Source organism: Pelophylax lessonae (assembly GCF_965119305.1).
Source record: "Pelophylax lessonae genome assembly, chromosome: 12".
Lineage (NCBI taxonomy): Eukaryota > Metazoa > Chordata > Amphibia > Anura > Ranidae > Pelophylax > Pelophylax lessonae.
In genome coordinates this window covers 137,072,236-137,094,814 of record NC_138779.1, presented here as the reverse complement: position 1 = coordinate 137,094,814, position 22,579 = coordinate 137,072,236, and the positions used below count along the sequence as shown (strand labels likewise).

General features: G+C 45.1%; 1 protein-coding gene across 1 annotated transcript in view; it reads left to right on the top strand.

Annotated features, from left to right (window-relative positions):
- SIK2 (salt inducible kinase 2) overlaps positions 1-22,371 on the top strand; it is a 151,945-nt gene extending 129,574 nt beyond the window's left edge. Inside the window, exons 10-14 of the mRNA XM_082273178.1 lie at positions 7,788-8,072; positions 8,419-8,576; positions 14,727-14,837; positions 18,049-18,140; positions 20,596-22,371. Coding sequence (XP_082129304.1) covers positions 7,788-8,072; positions 8,419-8,576; positions 14,727-14,837; positions 18,049-18,140; positions 20,596-21,154 — 1,205 coding nt within the window. The 3' untranslated portion in view covers positions 21,155-22,371. The remainder of the gene's footprint in view (positions 1-7,787; positions 8,073-8,418; positions 8,577-14,726; positions 14,838-18,048; positions 18,141-20,595) is intronic.
- Positions 22,372-22,579: the final 208 nt, after the last annotated feature.

Sequence of the window (22,579 nt, the reverse complement as noted above, 5' to 3'; positions counted from 1 at the left end):
ACCCTGAGTCGTCCCTGCTGCCGGCGGCATCCATCTTCACCCGTCTTCCTTCCGGGTCTGTGGACTCCGGCTGTAATACTGGCCGGATCCGCATGACTTCACTCCCGCGCATGCGTGCGGGAGCCGCCAGTCACGGCACAGGGCTCTGAAGAAACGGCACGATCGTCCGTTTCTTCAGAGCACGTGCGCCAATGACGTCATCGGCTGCATGCACTCTATTTATCTCCTAAACGGTGCAAGTTTAGGAGATATTTACAGCAGATATGGGTAAGCCTTAATATAGGCTTACCTATAGGTAAAAGTCATTGAAGTGGGTTTACAACCACTTTAAGTAACCGACCCAGAACAAGCAGTAACTAACGATCAGAACTTCTTCTAATTTGCAAACTGATTTTTCTCTTACGTCCTCCGACAGTCGCCGCCTCTTCATATTCGTCACATATGGGGTATTAGACTTTGCTCCGAAGGAGTAGCTAGGCAACAGAATATGTTAACAATAAAGCTTTAACATATCCCACCCTCAAGGGGTGGTCCCCTCAGTCAATACCCTCCTACTTCCTGCAACCATATCTCAGTTTTAATGTCTAGCTTGTCAGGAGTGGCTGGCTCTCTCTGTGCTGGGACTTTTTGTCCCAGACTCTTTCTTCTTTTTGATATTTTGTTTGAGTTTTCTCTCTACCTTTACTTAGCTGTTATTTTTGTCAGCATTAGTTAGTTCTTCGGACGAAGAGGATCATGCGGACTGGGTCTCGGGCTGATCCCCCTGGTCGCAGGTCGTGGGTCAGTGGCTTCCCAGTCTGCCATCGAGCGTTCAGCCAGGTAACGCTCCTGGCACGGTGAACGACCCATCCCTGTTCGGTGCAGGGATGATTGGTGAGGTGGCTACCTCACCGGACGCTGTGCGGTTTCTGAACCGCCATTGTGTGCGTCTTGAATTGCGACTCTCCCTGCCTCATGTGCAGCGGCTTGTTCGCCTGTGCGGGTTCCCCACGCCATGTGAGGTAAGTGTATCTATGTGGGGACCTGTCTGTCTGGGGGGGGTCTCAGTCTGGGACTGTGTAACCTGCCTTTAATCACACTGCTTGTCTCCCTATCTCTCGGCTGCATGCTGTGGGCTGCAGGGGGGGGGGAGCTGTATGACACTGAGTATGTCAGGCTGGGCAGTGTGAGGAGCTGTGTGCTGTGGGGCATGTTTTTAATGGCATGTTGGGGCATATACAGCGATCGCTGCGGCGATCTAACATGTATCCATATAATGGGATAATATTGTGTGTGATTTTATGCACTGTGGAGCGGCGATTTCGGCGCCAAACGACGCCATTTTACCGGCGCCCGCTCCGGCCGCATGGTTTACATGCACGGCGGCCATTTTCTTGTAGCCTCCATAGGCTTACATAGAGCGCCCTGGCAGCATCACTTCCTCTCTCCTGGAAGCACCGATCGAGGCAGCAGCAGCAGCGGAGTCTCCTCAGGTTTTATCCTTCTATTCCTGTGTTCCATTGCCTGTATTCAGCCTGTATATTCCCTGTGGGGGTCTCATTGTGCCTGAGTGTGGTGCGGTGGGCTGCGCTTGCCGCGCTTGCTGTAAGGGGGCAGTTAACCCTTGGTTGTCTGGCATACAGGGGCAATGGATTCTCAGGAGGGCAAGTTTCCCACAGTATTGGTGGAAAGCCAGGGGACCGCTGTTTCCCCCCCAGGGGGGGATTTGGCCACTATTGTGGCTGGCCTTGCTGCACAGGTGCAAATGCTGGTGGCTGCTCAATCTACTAAACGGCCCAGAGTTGCTCTGTCCTCTGATTCTGAGGGTGAAGGTGATGGGGCTGTTCTGGCGGGGACCCCCCTATCGGGGTCCCGCTCCTCTCTTGATCTAGTGGGGTCTGAGGTAGAGGCTGAAGTTGAGGGGGTTGATAATTCTCCCCCTGGCTCGCCTGAAGAGCTTGCAATCATGGATGAGTTGATTGCTTCCATTAAGCAGACGCTACGTTTGCAGGACGAGGTGTGTCCCCCAGCTGCCTTGGCGGCTTATGGGACGCAGAGAAAACGCAGGACGCCGCAGGTTTTTCCCTGCAATGCTGATTTTCAGCGCGCTGTTAAGGACCAATGGCGCGATTTGCGCAAGCCTTTTGCGGTACCAAGTAAATTTAAGCTGCGTTATCCTTTCTCGCCTGCCACTGATGAACGGTGGTGTGTGCCTCCGCCAGTGGATCATGCTATTGCGGTTTTGAACAAAGCCACTGCGATCCCTGCAGAGGGATCCCCTGTTTTCCGTGATGCCACGGATAGGAGACTGGAGTCTCTTGCCCGTCATACTTATTCTGTTACGGGTTCTATGCTTAAGGCTCTGTTTGCTTCTCTCATGGCGGCCCAGGCGATCGCAAGTTGGACGCAGATGCTTAGGCGCGTCCTAGTGGCCGATTCGGCCTCGGCGGCGACCCTGGATATGGTGGATCAGATCCACCAGGGTGTCATGTATCTGTGTGATGCGGACCTGGACCTGATTCCGTTGGCCGCGCGTGTGCACAGCGTGGCGGTGTTGTCTCGCCGCCTGGTTTGGTTGAAATGTTGGTCGGTGGACCAATCTTCACGTAAAACCTTAGCCAATCTGCCTTATGATGGGTCTCGCCTTTTTGGGGAGTCCCTGGATGTGTTGATTAAGGGGATTACCGGGGGTAAGAGCACTCTCTTGCCCCATTTCCCCAAGGCTAAGGGGGCTTCTGGGAAGAAGCATGCTCATTTTCGGCCCCCTCAGGGGTCCTTTCGTGCCTTTCGGCCGCACTACAAGGGCAAACCGTTCAAGGGCCAGGGCTCTCAGAAGAAACCCTGGTCTGGGAAACAGAAGTCCGGCCAATCCGGACCTGCGGCCCATAACAGTTCGGCCTGAAGGGGCGCCCTCACCCAGTTTTGGGGTGGGGGGACGCTTGCTCGGTTTTCTTCAGCCCTGGTTGGCCCGTGTGCGGGACAGATGGGTTCTGGAAATCGTTCGATCTGGTTACAAGATCGAGTTTCTCTCTCGGCCAGAGAGCAGATTTTTTCCCTCAAATCTACAACTGTCTCCAGAGCGCCTGCGGGATCTGCACCTCGCGGTGCGGGACCTGAGGGCTCAGGGAGTGGTGGTTCCGGTGCCTCATCGGGACAGATTTCGGGGGTTTTATTCCAATCTGTTCACCGTGCCCAGAAAGGAGGGCAAGGTTCGTCCGATTCTGGACTTGAAAGCTCTGAACCGCTCTGTGCGGGTTCGCAAGTTCCGCATGGAATCCCTGCGCTCGGTGGTGGCTGCCCTGGTTCCGGGGGAATTCATGGCCTCCATCGATTTGAAGGATGCGTATCTTCACATCCCCATATTCGAGGGTCATCAGAGATACCTTCGATTTGCCATTGCGGAGGATCACTACCAGTTCGTGGCGTTGCCCTTTGGGCTCGCCTCGGCTCCGCGGGTCTTCACCAAGGTGCTTGCACCGGTTCTGGCATTATTGAGAGCCCAGGGCATTTCTGTCCTGGGGTGTCTGGACGACATTCTGATTCGGTCTGCGACCAGTCAGGGTCTGGAGAAGGACCTGTCTGTCACGATGCAAACTCTGCAGGAGTTCGGTTGGACGATAAATGTTCCAAAGTCGACACTGAGTCCGTCGGTTCGTCTTCCCTATCTGGGAATGATACTGGACTCGGTGCAGGCGAAGGTCTTCCTGCCGGAAGACAAACTCAGGACTCTTCAGGAGGAAGTCAGGTCCCTCAGGGACGTTCCGAACTCGTCTCTGCGGACGTGTATGAGATGTCTGGGATTGATGGTCTCGGCTTTCGAGGCGATTCCTTTCGCGCAGTTTCACACGCGGGGTCTCCAGGCGGAGATCTTGTCCAAGTGGGACGGGCGACCTCAATCTCTGGATCTTCAGATCTCGTTGAGTCATCGCACCAGGGAAAACCTTCTGTGGTGGCTCCAGTCCCCGTTGGTGTCCGGGGGCAAGTCGTTTCGTCCGATCTCGTGGACGATAATCACCACGGATGCCAGCCTGTCGGGCTGGGGTGGTGTTCTGGGCGTTCTGTCCGCCCAGGGGACCTGGTCGGAGGGGGAGTCTTCCCTCCCGATCAACATTCTGGAATTGCGTGCGATAAGGCTCTGTCTTCATCGCTGGACGGACCGGCTGCAGGGCTGCCCGGTTCGGGTGCAGACGGACAATGCCACGGCGGTGGCCTACATCAACCACCAAGGGGGCACCAGGAGTGCCCGTGCGGCTCGAGAAGTGGCCGACATTCTGTCTTGGGCCGAGACTCATGTCCCGGCGATAACGGCGGTTCACATTCCGGGAGTGGAGAACTGGCAGGCGGACTATCTGAGCCGCCAGACCCTGGATCAGGGGGAATGGTCTCTCCACCCGGCTGTCTTCCAGATGTTGTGCGCGAAGTGGGGTCTTCCAGATGTGGACCTGTTCGCGTCTCGCCTCAACTACAAGGTGAAGAGGTTCGTGGCAAGGACGCGCGACCCTCGGGCAGACGCGTCGGACGCGTTAGTGGCCCCGTGGCATCAGTACAGGCTGATGTACGCGTTTCCACCGATCCAGTTGCTGTCCCGGTTCCTTCGCAGGTTACACTCGGAACGCAGCACGGTGATTCTTGTGGCACCGGACTGGCCTCGCCGGTCCTGGTACGCAGACCTCGTGAATCTGGCGGTCGACGCCCCCTGGCGTCTGCCTCTTCGGGACGATCTACTGTCTCAAGGACCGATTTACCATCCTGCTTTACAGTCGCTGGCTTTGACGGCCTGGCTGTTGAGACCGAGGTCCTGAAGGAGAAGGGTCTCTCTCCAGAGGTTGTTCATACCTTGATCAACGCGAGGAAGTCTTCCTCGGGAAAGGTTTATTACCGTACTTGGAAGGCCTATTTTGCCTGGTGTGAGTCCAGGGGGTTTTCACCCCGCACGTACTCGGTTTCCCGTGTGCTGTCTTTCCTTCAGACGGGTGTCGATCAGCGTTTGGCGCTGGCTACGATAAAGGGTCAGGTGTCTGCGCTGGCCGTTCTGTTTCAACGTCCCGTGGCTTCCAACTCCTTGGTTGGCACTTTTATTCAGGGTGTGCGGCATCTGGTTCCTCCTAGGAGGGATCCTTTGCCCCCTTGGGACTTGAATCTAGTCCTGTCTGTGTTACAACGTGCTCCTTTTGAACAGATCAGGGAGATCTCGTTGTCTATGTTGTCCAAAAAGGTCGCCTTTTTGGTGGCGATCACTTCGGCTCGCAGAGTGTCGGAACTGGCGGCTTTGTCCTGCAAGTCTCCGTACCTGGTTGTTCATTTGGATAAGGTGGTCTTGCGACCTAATCCTTCTTTTCTGCCGAAACGAGTTTCGGAATTCCATCTTAACGAGGATATTGTTTTGCCTTCGTTGTGCACGAAGCCTAAACATCCAAAGGAGGTGAGATTGCATTCTCTGGATGTTGTTCGGGCGATTAGGGTTTACCTTAAATCGACTGAGTTTTTTCGAAAGACGGACTCCTTGTTTGTTCTTCCAGAGGGTCCTCGGAAGGGCATGGCGGCTTCCGCCTCTACCATTGCCAAATGGATCAGACAGACCATTGAACAGGCCTATGCCTTGCAGGGGAAGGTTCCCCCTGTGCCTGTGAAGGCGCACTCTACTAGATCTCTGAGTACGTCTTGGGCCTGTCGTCATGGGGCTTCTGTAGCCCAGGTGTGTAAGGCGGCGACTTGGTCGACCGTACACACTTTCACAAAATTCTACAAAGTAGATGTTCAGGCATCGGCGGATGCTTCCTTTGGCCGCAAGGTTCTTAGTGCGGCTGTTCCCTAGGGTCCCTTGTTGGGGACTCCTGACTGTTGGGATAAGTTTTGTATCCCCTGGTTTTTTGTCTTTTCCTGGGTTGTTGCTCCTGTTGAGCACTTATTTTTGCTGTTGCCCAGCTGGTTTCCTTCCTTTGGTAAGGTTCCTTTCTTTGATGTGGAGACTGCGTTGCCTTTCGGCGCGGATGCGTTTCCCACCCCTCATGTTTGCACTGCTTTGGAACGTCCCCATATGTGACGAATATGAAGAGGCGGCGACTGTCGGAGGACGTAAGAGAAAACGGAATTTTTGTAAAATCTTACCTGTAAAATTCCTTTCTCTGAGTCCTCCGACAGTCGCCGCCCCCGCCCCTCTTTTGGGGTTTGAATGTATACTCTACTGCTATTCCACTAAAACTGAGATATGGTTGCAGGAAGTAGGAGGGTATTGACTGAGGGGACCACCCCTTGAGGGTGGGATATGTTAAAGCTTTATTGTTAACATATTCTGTTGCCTAGCTACTCCTTCGGAGCAAAGTCTAATACCCCATATGTGACGAATATGAAGAGGCGGCGACTGTCGGAGGACTCAGAGAAAGGAATTTTACAGGTAAGATTTTACAAAAATTCCGTTTTTTGTTCAGGGAATGATAATGTATTGAAGCTATTTTGTAATAGATAAAAGTACAACCTAAGGGACCAGCATGGTCTTACATGGGCCAAATGGTATGAATAGACCAGGGTAGGTTTGTACTACCCTGCATGGATAAAGCGCAGCATTTTACTCTACTGTGCAATGTTGACTGTGGCAAGAAGCTGTACGATGAGCATTTTAGAGCATCACTCCTTTGTTTTTTTTTCAACTTTATTTGGAGTCACTATGTGACACTTCATTAACGTCACTGCAAAGCAGCACAGTGTGCTATGCTGCTGAATGGTAACATGCGGTGCCATCCAGTGCAGTGCAGAAAATGCAGACATGCTGCATTCTTCTGTGCTGCAACACAGTGCATATTACACCAATGTTGTTTTCAACAGCATTTGTGCCTTAGTGGTGACCTACGTATATCTAGTGCAGAAAAATGTCACCACACATAGTGTGACCGAGCCCTAAGGCCCCTTTCACATATGCTGTCCGTTTGTCCATTTTTTTCATCTATCCTTTGACAGGAGAAAAATGGGACATCAATGCATCTCTATGGAAAAACGGATGTAAATAGATGATCATCCATTTACATCAGTTTACATACACATCTGTCAACATCCATTTTTTTAAACTGATCAAAGCCCTTTTTTTCTTCCGTTAAAAAAAAAAAAAAAAAACGAATCGAAGGAAAAACGGATGTAAACTGACGGTTCCTAATCCAGAAATTGTTTTATTCGATTATTGTAATCTCAGATAACTCATTTCAGGGCATCAGCAGATCCCCTTCCTCAGTGGTATAAGCCATGAGTATGAAAACAATATCAAAACCTTCATAACAAATGGAGATTAATACTACAGTCTCGTGATGTCTTTTTATTAATATCAATTTCTTAGAAATAACTAGAACATCACATAAATAGTACATTGAGATGCTAATATTGAACATACAAAATTGCGGTCTGTGTCCCTATTCGGGAGATTAGTTCTCTCTCTCTCTGTGACCAATATCATCTGGAATAATAGTGATGGGAAAATCCAACATTCCAGAACAACCCAGAACAGAAATAAAGTCTAACCTTCCAATAGGGACACTGTCTAAGAGGAGCTTCTTTCTCACACTTGTATATGTATATTTCCCTATGTATATATAAATTTATATTGTATATAGTGTATGATGACATATTATTGTGTACACATTTTTTGGCAGTATGGGTTATTAACTTTTTGGAATTTTGCTGATCTAGTAAGTCCTTACCAGTTAATCTCTGTGTATTTTGAAGCAAGTAATAGAATGCTGGCTTGATAATTGTTCCAGGCATTGTTAAGGGACATACTAATGTGTACAATGTCTTTACCACACTGTCATTTTCTTGTATAGGTAAACTCTTCAGTATTGGTAACCATCCTTCTCTTGGGAGCGTGGACTCAGAATATGACATGGGATCTATTCAGAGTGACCTAAATGTCCAGGAGGACTCTGGGATTTTGAAAGAAGTAGCAATGGCCAACCAGTCAGTCAGCAGGCTAACTCCACCATACATAGGACTGCGACCTACCAATTTGCCCATGCCAGCTATGGCCTCCCAAAAACGGGAAGCTCACAATAGGTCTCCTGTAAGTTTTCGAGAGGGTAGACGAGCATCTGACACCTCATTAACACAAGGTAAGTCCACTTCTGTGGCATAACCTATATATTAAAGAATGATGTAAACTACATTTATTATTTCTGTGATTGAGTGTAACTCTCTACAAGTCAGAAGTACAAATTATACATATTCATTGAGTTGGTGAAAAGTGCAAGGGCTATGTGTAATCTATGACAACCAATTATAATTCAGATCACTGTGGTAAGCTCAGTTACAATGTCTTTTTGATTGATTGCTGTAAGATATTGTTCCTTGCACTATTTTTATTATAGAACTTTTTTGTGTTTTGGGTTTTTTTTTTTTTTTTTGTTTATCAAATGTTTGCTGACTTCTTAATTTTTTTGTTTATTTATAAAATTGTAGGAATTGTGGCATTTCGGCAGCACCTTCAGAATTTGGCAAGAACCAAGGGTATCCTAGAGCTCAATAAGATTCAGATGCTGTACGAACAGATAGGACCCACTGAAGATCCAAATGCCATCAGTACACCTCATCACTTCCAAGATCTCAATAACCCACAGGTATAATATAAGCCTTGCTAGAAAAAAAATAGAATAAGTAGATTACTTTTAGGAAAGATTATATATTAAGGTAATCTTGTATCTTTTTTTCTTTTTATCTTGAAATAAAATCTGTCCATTAGATTATGCTTCAGCTTTAGTTTTATCTTTTGAACAGTGCGTGTTTTCTCTTTAACCAACCAACAAGCGGCTGAATTATCTTTTCTCTGTCGCTCATTGACAGACGTAGTCCTCCTTGATTAATATCAACTCGGGTTATACTGCCCTCTACAGGAGTAGGACTAGACAGGAAAGAAAACGTTCTGGCCACACCCTAGGGGCAGTCCCAGAGGGTATATCCTCTCACTTCCTGCTACAGCAAATCAGTTTTTTTCTGTCTAGTTAGGAGTAAGGACCTAGATTCCTTGCTAGGATCTTCGGTCCTGGCAAGATTTTTTTTTTTAGAAATACTTTTTTAGACAGCTTTTTTTTTCCAGTGTTCCTGTGAGATCTTCAAGCAAGTACGCTGAAACTGGGCGACGGGCTGGATGTTGAGATCCAGTGGTCACCCCAGTTCAGCCTACGAGCGCGTGCAGGCCATAGCTCCGCGCTGGGTCGGCCGCGACATAGTCCCACTGGACGGGGACTGACCCTGCGAGTTAAACGTCTCGCATGGAAGCCAATGGCCAACAGAGTCACGGCGTCCGTATTGGTCGACAGCCCCCCCCACCCCGGTGGAGAGTGGTTCTGTCAGGAGTTGGCACCCGCCTGGTTCCGGCATGGTGAGTAGAATGTTCCCCCTCTCCCCCTGTCGGGTTTGTTGGTGGACGCGGGCCCCTCTCTGGGATGGTCAGACACTCGGTTTTTTGGGTCTCCCCTCTATCCTATAACAGGTCACAGATCCCCCAACTTGAGTGTGATTTTTGTGAATAGAAACCAGGAGGCTTGGTTTGGGAGCTGACTATCTAAAGTCACTATATGACTGTAAGGGTGACTGAAGTCAGTGGCAGACTACTAAAAGGCATTACTATTGAGGTATAGAGGTATCCTACCTGTCTAGTGTGTACACAGGCCGATGCCTATGCCTGAGTTACTGCAGCCACAGAGCGCCATCCCTCCAGAAAGCCGGTCACATCCACAGGCCACACAGCCTCCCGCAGGCCGAGGACACCTCCCGCAGGCCGAGGCACTTCCGCAGGCCGCACAGGCCGAATGCACACATCCCGCAGGCCGCTGCTAGCTTGCAAGCCGCCGCTATCCTACACAGGCCGCCGCCATTTTCCTGCAGATCGCACGAGGCTGCCATATTGGCATAGCCTCGTGTCTCCAGCATGGGGGCGGCCATGTTTGAGGTGACCAAACACCTCGTGGAGTAATTGGGAGGCACCGGAAGGCGTGTAAAGGGGCGGAGCCGCCTCCTTGGCCCAGGGAAAGCAAGCCAAAGACTTCCTGTCTGTAACAGACAGTGCTGGAAGCAGGTTGATAAGAAACTTCTGTGCATCAGGTGAGCCTTGGGGTCTCTCTCTCTCTCTTTCTGAGGGGTCCAAGCAGGTAGACTGAGGGGCGCTACTGCGCTGGGGGACTAAGTTAAAAAAAAAAAAAATGTTTTTTTCTTGCAATTAATTTTTTTGTGTTTGCTGGCAAGTGTCTTGTTACATGAACCCTGCCACTCATCTATCCCCACCTGATCCCCTCGGGGTGGCCGCAGGACCCTCCAGTACCCCACTTGTGATGATGCATTATCAGCAGTTTGGAGTCTTTGGTATCCCGGGTGGAGGTAGCCTGTCAGGGACGGGGGTCAAGAAGAGCGACCCCCGCCTACCCCTATGTCATCTGATACTTCAGATACGGATTCTGAGCTGGTCATTGCCGGGAAACCTTAAATCTTGAGGTTTCCCCCGGCAGAGGTAGCTGAGACTCATATTCCTTTTTTGGTACTAGCAAGCCTACCAAAATGGTGAAGGGTTTCCCTTGCCCAAATGGGGTCTTCCGTAAACGAGCCCCTGCTATTTCCAAACGCATTGCTAGGCGCTATCATTTTGAGGAATCCCTCATTACAAAGATGGACGGTACCACCAATAGTGGACTCACCGATTTCCAGACTAAATAAAGCCACTGTATCTCGTTGGATTGACAGAATGGGCCCCACCCATCTCTAGGGTGGGGGGACGTCTTCACCGGTTTCCGGAACCAGGGCTTTCCAGAATCCCGGATAAAGGGGTTCCCAAGGTCATATGGTCGGGATACAAGATCGAGTTTCGATCAGTTCCACCGGTGCGATTCTTCCCTTCCAATATTCGACATCCCCGGGTCGCTTAAAAAGCTTTGCGGGGAACAGCTTGATGCAACAAGCAGTGGTAGTTCCCATTCCTTGGAGGAGTTCTAGTCGAACCTGTTCACAATGCCCAGGAAAAAGGGCTAGGTACGTCCAATTCTGGTCTTGGAAGAGATGGAGTCCATCCAGTGGTGGCCTCCCTGCATCAGGGAGATTTCCTGGCGTCCATAGACATTTAGGATGCCTATCTTCATATCCCCATCTTCGCAGGACATCAGCCTTTTCTTTGCTTTTCCCAAAGATCATCCCTGGTTCCCACCAGGAGACTGAACTATCTGGGCCTAATTTTGGATACATCCTTGGCAAGAGTGTTTCTCCAGGCGGAGAAACTCCAGAAGATTCAGTCAATGATTCGGATGTTGCTGTCCGTCAACTGGCTGGGATTGATGGTCGCCTCCTTAGAGGCAGTACCGTTTGCCCAGTCTCATACCCGAATTCTCCAAAGAGGAGATTCTTCTCATATGGAATCGGAATCCCGATTCCCTGGACAATCGGATCCGATTGAGCGAGCAGACCAGGGAGGCTCTGGTCTGGTGGCTTCGGTCTCCGATGCTCAGCCAGGGGAAGTAATTTCTTCTGATAAATTCCAGGTTACCGATAAAGGTGTTGGAACTGAGAGCGATCAGACTTTGTCTGATTTACTGGACCGAGCAGCTCCAGGGCAGTCCGGTTCGGATCCAATCGGACTATGCCACGGTCATGACTTATGTCAATCACCAAGGGGCATCAAGAGTGCACTGGCGGCCATAGAAGTGGCCAACATTCTTTATTGGGGGAACAGTTGTTCCAGTTCTCTCCGCGATATTTATCACGGGGGTGGACAGGCAGATTATTTCAGCCGTCAGATTCTGGATCAAGAGGAATAGTCTCTTCATCCAGAGGTATTTCACCAGCTGTTGGGTCCCCGGATATGGATCTGTGGGCAGGTTGGCTCAACAGGGCTCACGCCCGCGATCCTCTAGCGGACGCAGCAGACGCGCTGAGCGCCCCGTAGGGGGAAGTATCAGCTACTGTATGTCTTCCCCTCTCAAGTTACTGCTGAGATTTCTCCGCAGGATAGAGGTGGAGGGAACTCCAGTTATCCTGGTAATTCCGGGCTGGCCTCGTCAAGCCGGGTACGCCGACTTGGGCAGGCTAGTCGCAGACGCTCCTTGGCGACTTCTTCTCAGGGAGGATCTGCGGTCTCAAGGACCGATCTTCCATCGTGCTTTACAGTCGCTGGTTTTAACGGCCTGGCCATTGAGACCCAGGTACTGAAGGACAGGGGATTGTCAGCTTCATTTATTCCTACTCTAATTAAAGCAAGGAAAGCGACTTCTAGCAAAGTCTATTATCGCACATGGAAGACTTATATTGCGTGGTGTGAATCGTTGGGATTTCCCCCACGTACCTATTTGGTGACCCGAATTTTGGCTTTTCTGCAAAAGGGGGTTGAGCAGAAACTATCCTTGAGCACTATCAAGGGTCAGGTTTTCAGCGTTAGCAATCTTCTTTCAGAAGTCGCTGGCTACTCATTCCTTGGTGCGGAATTTCATCCAGGGGGTGCGGCACTTGGCTCCGCCAGTGCGCGCGCCCTTACCGCCCTGGGATCTTAATTTGGTTTTGTCGGTTCTGCAGAAACCTCCCTTTTAAAATATCAGGGAGATTCCCTTGCTTACATTATCCCAGAAGGTGGCCTTCTTGGTGGCTATCACTTCTGCACGCAGGGTGTCAGAACTGGCGGCATTATCATGCCATTCCCCATATCTTGTGGTTCATAGGGATAAGGTAGTTCTTCATCCGAAGCCATCCTTTCTTCCTAAGGTGGTTTCAGACTTTCATCTGAATGAAGATATTGTGCTACCTTCCTTGTGTCCTCAGCCCAATCATCCTCTGGAATATGCGTTGCATTCCTTGGATGTGGTTCGGGCAATCAGGGTATACCTGAAGGCTACGGAATCGTTCCGTAAGACGGATTCACTTTTTGTGATCACGGATGGCCCCAGAAAGGGGTTGCCTGCATCTGCCGCGACTATCTCCAAATGGATCAGACAGACGGTGGTACAGGCTTATTCGATTAGGGGTCGGAATCCTCCGTTCCCTGTTAAAGCGCACTCCACTCGAGCGCTCAGTACTTCCTGGGCCTACCGCCATCAGGCGTCAGTGGTCCAGGTGTGCAAGGCGGCTACCTGGTCGTCGGTTCATACCTTTACAAAATTTTATAAAGTTGATGTGATGGCATCGGCGGATGCCTCATTTGGCCGCAATGTTTTGCAGGCCGCAATTTGAGGAGACCGGTGGTCTACCTCGAGGGTTTTTTTCCGTTGGAATTTCAGTTGAGTCTCATCGTGTGATTGATGAGCCTTTAAAACTTCTAGTTGGCACCGGTTGGGCCTTCTAGATTGGATTTTGATTTCCATTTTCCCACCCCTCATTTGTGGCACTGCTTTGGGACGTCCCGAGTTGATATTAATCAAGGAGGACTACGTCTGTCAATGAGCGACAGAGAAAAATTGATTTTTGTAAGATCTTACCGTAAAATCCTTTTCTCTTAAGCTCATTGACAGACGTAGTACCCGCCCCTCTGTTTTTGAGTTGGGTTGGGTTAAATTCTCTAAACACTGCTTTGTGACATAACTGATTTGCTGTAGCAGGAAGTGAGAGGATATACCCTCTGGGACTGCCCCTAGGGTGTGGCCAGAACGTTTTCTTTCCTGTCTAGTCCTACTCCTGTAGAGGGCAGTATAACCCGAGTTGATATTAATCAAGGAGGACTACGTCTGTCAATGAGCTTAAGAGAAAAGGATTTTACGGTAAGATTTTACAAAAATCCATTTTTATCCTTTATTTTCCAAAGGGATACTTGTAATATAATGAAGGGAAAGTTTATTGTATCATAGAAAGTATGTAGTTAGGAGTGATTTTCTGCACCCTATGCAGGAGTGATCTCCAATAAAAAAGTACCATTGAACGCAAGTGCTAAAACATTGTAAAACTTTACATTATTTTCTTTCATGTTTTGGAAGAATCAGCAAAGCTAAATCTTTTTTATGTTTTGAAGCGTATCTAAACCTAGAAACAAAAATGTAATCTATTGCAGCTTACCAGTTCTTAGCTAAGGTTCTTGCGTGTAGCACACCTAGTGTCCCAGGGTGGTTACACTCACTCCTCCATCGCATACTATACTTATGAAAGACTTGTCTTTAAACGAAGTCCTCCAGCTGCTCGCGGTCAACGCTGCAGGGGCTTTAATTTTCACCCGGTCTTCCTTCCAGGTTCACGGGGCGCGGCTGCTTGGCCGAGCTGTGATGACGTCATGCGCGGGAGGCATTGCTGCGGCACAGAGCTTTAAAGGAGCGGCACGGGTATGCCGTTCCTGCAGAGCGCATGCGCCATTGACATCGCCGGCTACTGCTCACTGAAATATCTCTTAAACAGTGCATGTTTTGGAGTTATTTGTTTTACCTACAGGTAAGCTATATTGTAAACTTACATGTAGGTAAAAATCGAATGCAGGAGTTTACTTCCACTTTAACGCGATCAGACCTAAGCAAATCTACCAAAGGGATCCCCTTTGTTCCATTCGATTTTCCATTTATTAAACATTATTAAGGACACATCAACAGCAGTGAGAGTACCTTTTTTGTAGATTCCAGTTTGGGCACCAGCAGATTTAGGATCATATGAAAATGATGAATCTAAGCTTTTCAGTCTATATTACTTTTGGTTGGGCTGACTCTTTTCTTACTGTCACATACTATTAAGAATGAAGATTAGCAGTATAGTGTTATTTCAGCAGTGAACTTTCATGTTAAAAAATTAATACTGATCTGCGCTTTTTTTTTTTCTTACAACAGGATTTGTCCACGCAACTTCCAAATATGCCTGCATTCCCCAATGGTATGCAGCCCCAGCTACTATCTAGGCGGCAGAGCCTGGAGACACAGTATTTACAGCACAGGTTGCAGGTATGGAGGTTGTCATACAATATGGATCTATTGTTACCATACATAATGTATTATTAAAGATATTTTTAGTAAACAAACTTTATATGCCTACTTACAGAGGAAAGTTGTTAGCACTTTAACCTGACCATAGGCACCAGAAGAAGCAGGGATGTCTGACCTACAAAAAGGTTTCTTGTAAAAAGTCTTTAAACATCAGAGTTGTATAAAGTACTCGAAACCCATACTTGAGTAAAAGTACAAGTGCTTGATCAAAAAGTGACTTGAGTAGAAGTGGAAGTGCTCAATCAAAAAGTGACTTGAGTAGAAGTACTAAAGTATTCAACATTTTTTGTACTTACGTATTTCAAGTAGTGTTTTTTTAATTTCGCTACTCAAGTACTGAAAGTAAAAGTACCAGTAGTTTTGAAAAAAAATTGCTACTCAAGTACTGAAAGTAAAAGTACAAGTACTGTGTTATGTAGTTATTAAAGAAAAGTCAAAAGTTTGAACATCATATTGTTTTTTATTATTTCAAATGCAGCTTTTATTTATACATACAGTAGCATACCCTGCCATCTACTGTTCCTGGCAGTGGTAATGTTTATAATAGTAACGAGTAACTATGCAGCACAAAAAAAAAAATATTTCAGTAGAAGTATTGAAATCATTGAAAAAATGTAGTGAAGTAAAAGTGGAAGTAGGAGAAAAAAATTCTACTCTGGGAAAGTACAGATACCGCCTTTCGGTACTTAAGTACAGTAGTGAAGTAGTTCTACTTAGTTACTATACATCTCTGTTAAACATACATGCACAGATAAAAATTGCCCAGGCCATCAATTCTTCTCCCAATGTCAGTTCAATAGTAGGTGTCTGCAGAGTAGAAGCTAAAACCAGCCAGATCTTATGTTCTCCTTGCCTTTACAATCCTCTGCTCATTGACCCACACAGGAGAACAAAGAACTGTTTGACGTCTTAGCCGTGATCTGTGATCATTGCCGAGATAAACTGAATGCGAAGAGGAGATACTACCATAGATATGAATTCATGGTAATCAGCTCTTCTAGCCAGCAAGGGGAACCTAGGAAACCAGTTTCAAATTTACAGGAAAAAAGTCACAGTTGTGTATGTTTGCAAAAATATTTGCAAGTACTATTCTAAGCTATGGAAGCACAGACCGTAGGGCATGTATGGGCAGCTAGAAGTCAGTTGTTGACCAAAGTTCCTCAGTAAGGTACAGGTTATCTGGCAACTGGGAAGTGGTTTTAGTGAATTTAAACAAGTTTCTGCTGGATGAGATCACCACACCGGCTGAAAAGCATAAATAATTTATACCAGGACCAGATAACAAGAGACACAACTAGCTCAGTGGATAGATTTATTGAAATAGAAGATGCAATATTGCTTCAGAATGGTGCTCCTTTTCTTTATAAAAGATAAAACATCCACATTTGAGGACAACATTATATATATATTGAGAGAGCAAGATATTACTCAAGAAAAAAGAGATCACAATTGGAGCTGGGATTTTTAGGTTGCAATTAACTGAATTTCACAAATTGTTAAAATTCATAAAGTTTATTCCAAACCAAAGTTACTTGATCAGGTCCTTTTCATTTTGGATGTCCAAAACATGATCAATAGCTCATAGTATTTATATATAAGGGATTATCACCCCCTATAAAAACTATCCGCTATTGATCATGTTTTGGACATCCAAAATAAAAAGGACCTGATCCAATAATTTTTAACACATTGTTGTCATTATGTGTTTCATGGAGCTGGGATTTTACATATCCCACCTTTATATTGTAAAGCACTGCGCAAAACCGTTGGCACTATATTAATCCTGTATAGTAATAAATATATAGAACACAGGAAAAAGTTATCGGAGGAGAGCTCAAAAGGCTCTGCATCCCATCATAAAGACCTAGGACACAAGAAAAAAGAGCTCACAAATAAAGCTGGGATTTTTAAGGGGCTATTAACCAAATTTCACAAATAATTGTTAAAATTCATAAAGTTTATTCCATTCATATAAAATAGACACTGATTAGTTTTTATAGGGGTGCAAAAACAAACCATAAAACACATATAGACAACAATGTGTTAAAGTTACTGGATCAGGTCCATTTCATTTTGCATGTCCAAAACATGATCAATAGCTCAGTTTTGATAGGGGGGGGGTAATAATCCCTTATTTATATATAAGGGATTATCACCCCTATAAAAACTATCAGTATCTATTTTATATGAATGGAATAAACTTTATGAATTTTAACAATTATTTGTGAAATTCGGTTATTTGCAGCTTAAAAATCCCAGCTCCAATTGTGAGCTCTTTTTCCTCGTGTACTATGTCTTTATGATGTGTTGTATATTATTATTCAGGATTAATATAGTGCCAACGGTTTGCGCAGCGCTTTACAATATAAAGGTGTGTGTGTCTATAAATACATATATATACACTGTATATACACACAATACATTATGTGGTGGAATATATCAAACAGGCCTCCTACATATATATTCTATACACCATATGAGCTCTTCTGTTTTTCCTTATTTTAGTTTTGCATTATGGGATCTGGGGGGTCATGCCACAGCTCTGCCTTGGAGCTCAGATTGAGGATAACATTCAGAGTCTGCCTGAAATGTGATGTTCCTATAAACCACAGAAGTTTTAGTTTTAGATCTTTACGTTCATTCCAGGCTCACTATTTGTCTTTGTAAAGATACTGAGGAGCTCTTCGGAAACCAAATTAGCCCTTTGCATTTGATTGCTATAAAGTCACATGAAGCTGTTAATAATTGTTCATGAGGCAGACATAACAAACAAATACGTACCAATTGCTTTAGTAGCACTAATCAAAAATGAAAAACAATAAATTTTTTTTTTGTAAATTCCTTACACTATCTGAGTAATGTGGAAATCGTAGTAGCTCACCATGGGGTGAGTGTATGAGTAGCCAGAGGTTAGGACCTTTTTGGAAACTGTTGCATACAGTACTTGTGTTAAGTGACAGGAATTTTAAGCTTCCTGGTTCCCAGCTTAGTGCCTTACATTCAATGTGTTAGTGACTGCTAGGGTGTTTTATTAATTAAAACCTGCATTGATTTGTTTCTTGGTGGACGTGATCAGGCGTTCATACTGACCTTTTATTTTTTCGTACTGTGCTGTTACTGATGGCCAATGTTCCTTGTTCTTATGCAGTCTTTCTGTATTCTTTTTCAGAAAGGGAATCTGCTGGTGAAAACACAGAACAGCTGCCAGCTGTATTGTAAGGAAACACCCAGAAGTTTGGAGCAGCAGCTTCAGGAACACAGGTGAACCTCAGTGCCAGGCATTACCACTTGTCCAGGTCTGCCTTGTAGAATACAGGATTTTCTTCTGAAGTGCTGTATTGTCTTTGGTGCTGTACACTGTATTCTTAATAGGTATTAACATTACGCTATGACATAAAGCGCTATTGTCACCATTGAAGAGGTGTGTTGTTTGCAGTTATATGTAAAGAACTTAAAGACCAAGTGTGCTCTTACTAAAAAACACTAATCAGCCCACCCATCCGAACTTCCTAACCAAAGCTAAACTGGATACTGCACTGCTATTAGGAGCACAAATATAGGTACCCTGTACCCAACTAAGGTTCAGTATCAAAAAGCAAACACCAGGCTGGCTTGTGGTAAATTAACCCAATATATTGTCACGGGTTGTAGGAAATAGAAGTATGCACATAAATGAGTAAGTAAAGCATTAGGTCAATCACCGTTCACTAGACAATATGTTCACTAGGGTAAAGCAGAATAGGATGGATTTATATGCAGCTAAATTCGAGTAAACCTGGTAATCCACAAAATCAGCAATTTTTAATGGTTTGAGAAAACAGTTACAGCAATAATACTCAATACTGTGATCACTCCCCTGTTTACAGTAGTCTATAACCACTTTAGAATGCACTCTATATATGAATGTCCGTGATGAAAAGAGGTACTTCTTACTATAGACAACAAGCAAAGTTCTTGTGAAATGGCTATTGGAATGAGTAGTCTTTAGCCCTAGTTCTTCAGCTGGGTAGTGTTGGGGCCCAGTCTTCACATTGGTGCACATGAGTGTAGTCCCAATAAGGTTTACATGCAGTAAATATTGCCATTAGTTACATGACAAGTTCATATGCGCTTAGTCTCTGCTAGCTGCAACAATTGGCAGCAGTGTCCTCTCACTAGTCCCAATGATACAGCAAAAGGGGTCCCACTGCTCAGTTATCAGCTCACTTCTGGAACGACTCTGGTCCTCAGCGCACAGCTGCAGGCTTTTAGCTGTTTGATGTGCACACCTCAGTCTCCACACAGCATAGAAGACATTCTTCGGTATTCAGCCTAAGAAAATATAGCTCTTTTATTATGCCAGACTCACATTGGGAATTGTAGTCTAAGAGTCAATTAACTGCCATAGTAAAATTTCTTTCCCAAATGTCATCTCCCATGATTTACTGCTGCCTACCATCAAGTCTCTTGAGCTCCATCTGCTTGTCAGTTCCCCTGATGGATGGAGGTGATGTAGTGTTAACACATTCAACTGAAGTCCATTGGGAGCACAGAGCGAACTGAGGCACAGTGTGCTCAAACGCTTGGTCTCTCTAGCCAAACACCTAGCTACACTTATGATGATATAGGTATCACCCATTGAACAAAGTTTTTGAATACTTGAATATAAGTTGACAAATGTAGCCTCCAGGCAGGCACACACATTGGATTTGGCTTCCTAAACTGGTGGTACGTATTTCCTTCGGTAAGGAGTAAGCATTAAGTAAACTTATGTAAGCAGACAGGCAAAAACGATTTTCATACGTAAGAGTATCAGAATTTACACACAGTGTGCACTGTGAGGTTTACCAGATTAGATATGCTTTTCAGGGATTTTTTTTTAGGTAGGCCTCACACTATATTAAATTTTTTAGTAGGCAACCAGTTAAGATTCCACTGAGTGTGTTCAGTATTCCAGTTTACTTGCTATGTTGCCACACACAGAACATTAAAAATAGTTGTACCGTTTTATGGAAATTAAAAAATATAAAAAAAATAACTACCTCCTTCACACACATCCTGATTTTAAAGTGGTTGTAAACCCTCACATATACCCAGTGAAGTGAACAGCCTCAGATGATACACAGGTGAAATAAATCCTCCTTTATAGGTTTTACTTGTTTATCTGCAGTCTTCTCTTCCCTACACCCTTTCAAAAAAAAGCAGATCGTGTTAAAAATCTTTTCTTCATCTGTCAGGAGCACAGAGGAGGTGTGGAGAGGCTGCAGTTAGTGTGTGGGAGCTGATTGGAGGAAAGACACACACACCCCCTCCACACAGCAGAAGAACTATGTTGTGAATGGACAAGCTCTGTTCTGAGCTCTCACACCCCCCCCCCCCTCCCCTGCTTTTCTCAAATTCCATGACTAAGGTTTACAACCACTTTAATGTTTTTTTTTTCCCCAGCTACTGTGATCGCTGTTTCATATAACCTTATTCATTTCTTTGATTGGAATTGATTTTATGTCATCTTACACTTCATTATTTTGAAAATTCTACTGAAATATACTATCCAGTTGAAGTATGTGCAGCAAGCTTTGGGGCAAACCATCCAGATTTGAATTTTATTTTTGTTCTTTTCATTTCTTAAGATACCGGAACGATTAACACATGTTTCAATAGAATTTTCTACTTATGTAAAAATACATGTTATCTTTAAGCAAATATTTAACTATGAATATTGCTTTAAATCCAACAGGCTACACCAGAAGCGCATGTTCCTACAGAAGCAGCCACAGCTACAGGCTTACTTTAACCAGATGCAGATAGCGGAAAACACCTATCCGATGCAAGGGCAACAGCTCCCATTGTCGCACCAAGAAACGACACAGCAGAACCAGTTCAGCTTTTCTCAGCCACTGAGTCCCGTGTTGGAGCCAGCCTCTGATGAAATTCAGTATGATCCATTCTTAAGTCAGTATCACAAGCTGCATTCCCAGCAGATGCAACACATTATACAGCCCAGCCAGCAGCAGGTGATAACACCAATCCACATACAGCAGCCAACATTACAGTATGGTTATCAGACCTGTGAATTACCACCAGTGTCAATACAAGAATCAGAATATACAAACCAATGCCAGTATTCTATTACTTCAGCACAGCAAGGCAACATGGCATTAGATGAAAACCAGGGCAGCCCAACAGGACATGATCCTCAACCATCCTATGAAACCTTAACCCTCAATGAACCCTTTGACTGTGAGATGATGGAAACTGTTGACTCTCAACATGGTGGTTATGTCTTGGTCAACTAACTCATCCTCAAACTATTACATCAGAAACATGGTAGTAAGTTGAAACCTGTAGAAGAAGACAGTGTAACTGTTTCTTTTTTTCAATCCAGCTCAAGTAAGGATCTTTTTGGTATGACTTCTGTTGTGTAGTCCACCTTGCAGACCTGACTTGTATTGTTGGATTTTCATGTCACCGGTCCAAGAACCTTGGAGAAAAGTGACTAGGAGTTATGTGAATCTTCTAGAGAAGAAAACACTGGACTTTTTTTTATAAAAAAGCACCAATTTCATCTTTAAGCTCAGTATGGTGGTCCTCCGAGGACCAACAATATGGAGCTTTCGTAAGACAAAGCTCAATTAAAAGCAATATAGTTTCTTTTTTTTTTTTTTTTGTTTTCTTAAGGAAACTTTGAGTGAACTAAACCTTAAACCTTAAAATCCAGGACTTCGATTACAGCGGATTTTCGGAAACCTTATAAACTAAGCTACTGAGATAGGCAACAAGCACCTTTTTTTTACTGAGAAGCTAAGATATCATTCTGTTTTAATGGATTCAACACTACTGTTTGGAGTTGACTTATGTTGAAGTGATATTCATTAAATGTGGAGGTTTGGTATGGCGTAATTAAAAAAAAACAAAAAAACAGGAGAACTCACATTGTTGATGGTCCAGTATTGACTATAAAGAGGAATTAAGCCTCTCATTTTACATGGACAATGTTCTATGGGAGCCATTTTTGTGGCAGAATGGGATGAATTGTCATAAAGTGTTGCAGACTGTGCGTACATTCTGCCGATGCTTCTCTTCCAGAGACAAAACAGGTTACGAGAGAAAACACAATTGTTACAGAACTGTCCATTTTTAACCAGATGAAGAAATAATAATCTTGACTGTGTTTTCAGGTCACAGTAATGCTATATGTTGCTGTTTGTTGACAAAGCTTTGTACATTTGGTAAATCCTTTAGATTTTAGTCAGGAAAACACAAAATGAGCTATAAACTGTGTAATGTGTGGTAGTTTTGTGCCTTTATGGGTTCTTTTTCATAACAGAGTATACTTTTTCTTTTTTGAAGAAAAAAAAAAAACAAGTTAGACCATACCCCATTTATATCAATGCTACATCCAAAGTCGATTCAGAGTTTGTGTATATGTATGTCTGTTCCACTGTGTGGAATGCAAAAGAGTTTAATTAATGTTTTTGATTGCTCATGTGTAGAAAAAAAACGTTTTTAAAAAGTATTATAGCAATATTTAATTCTATTTAATGTCATGAACTGTTGATATTAGCCATGGCTATTGATGTTTCATGAAAATAATGAAGTGGAGTATTTTACCCTAAAAGCAGATACCCGTATGTCACATGGGAGTAGTGTTTTTTTTTTCGGTTTCTTTTTTTTACAGCTTACCCTGGCTAGGGCTAGAAATTCAGTATATCCACCAGTTA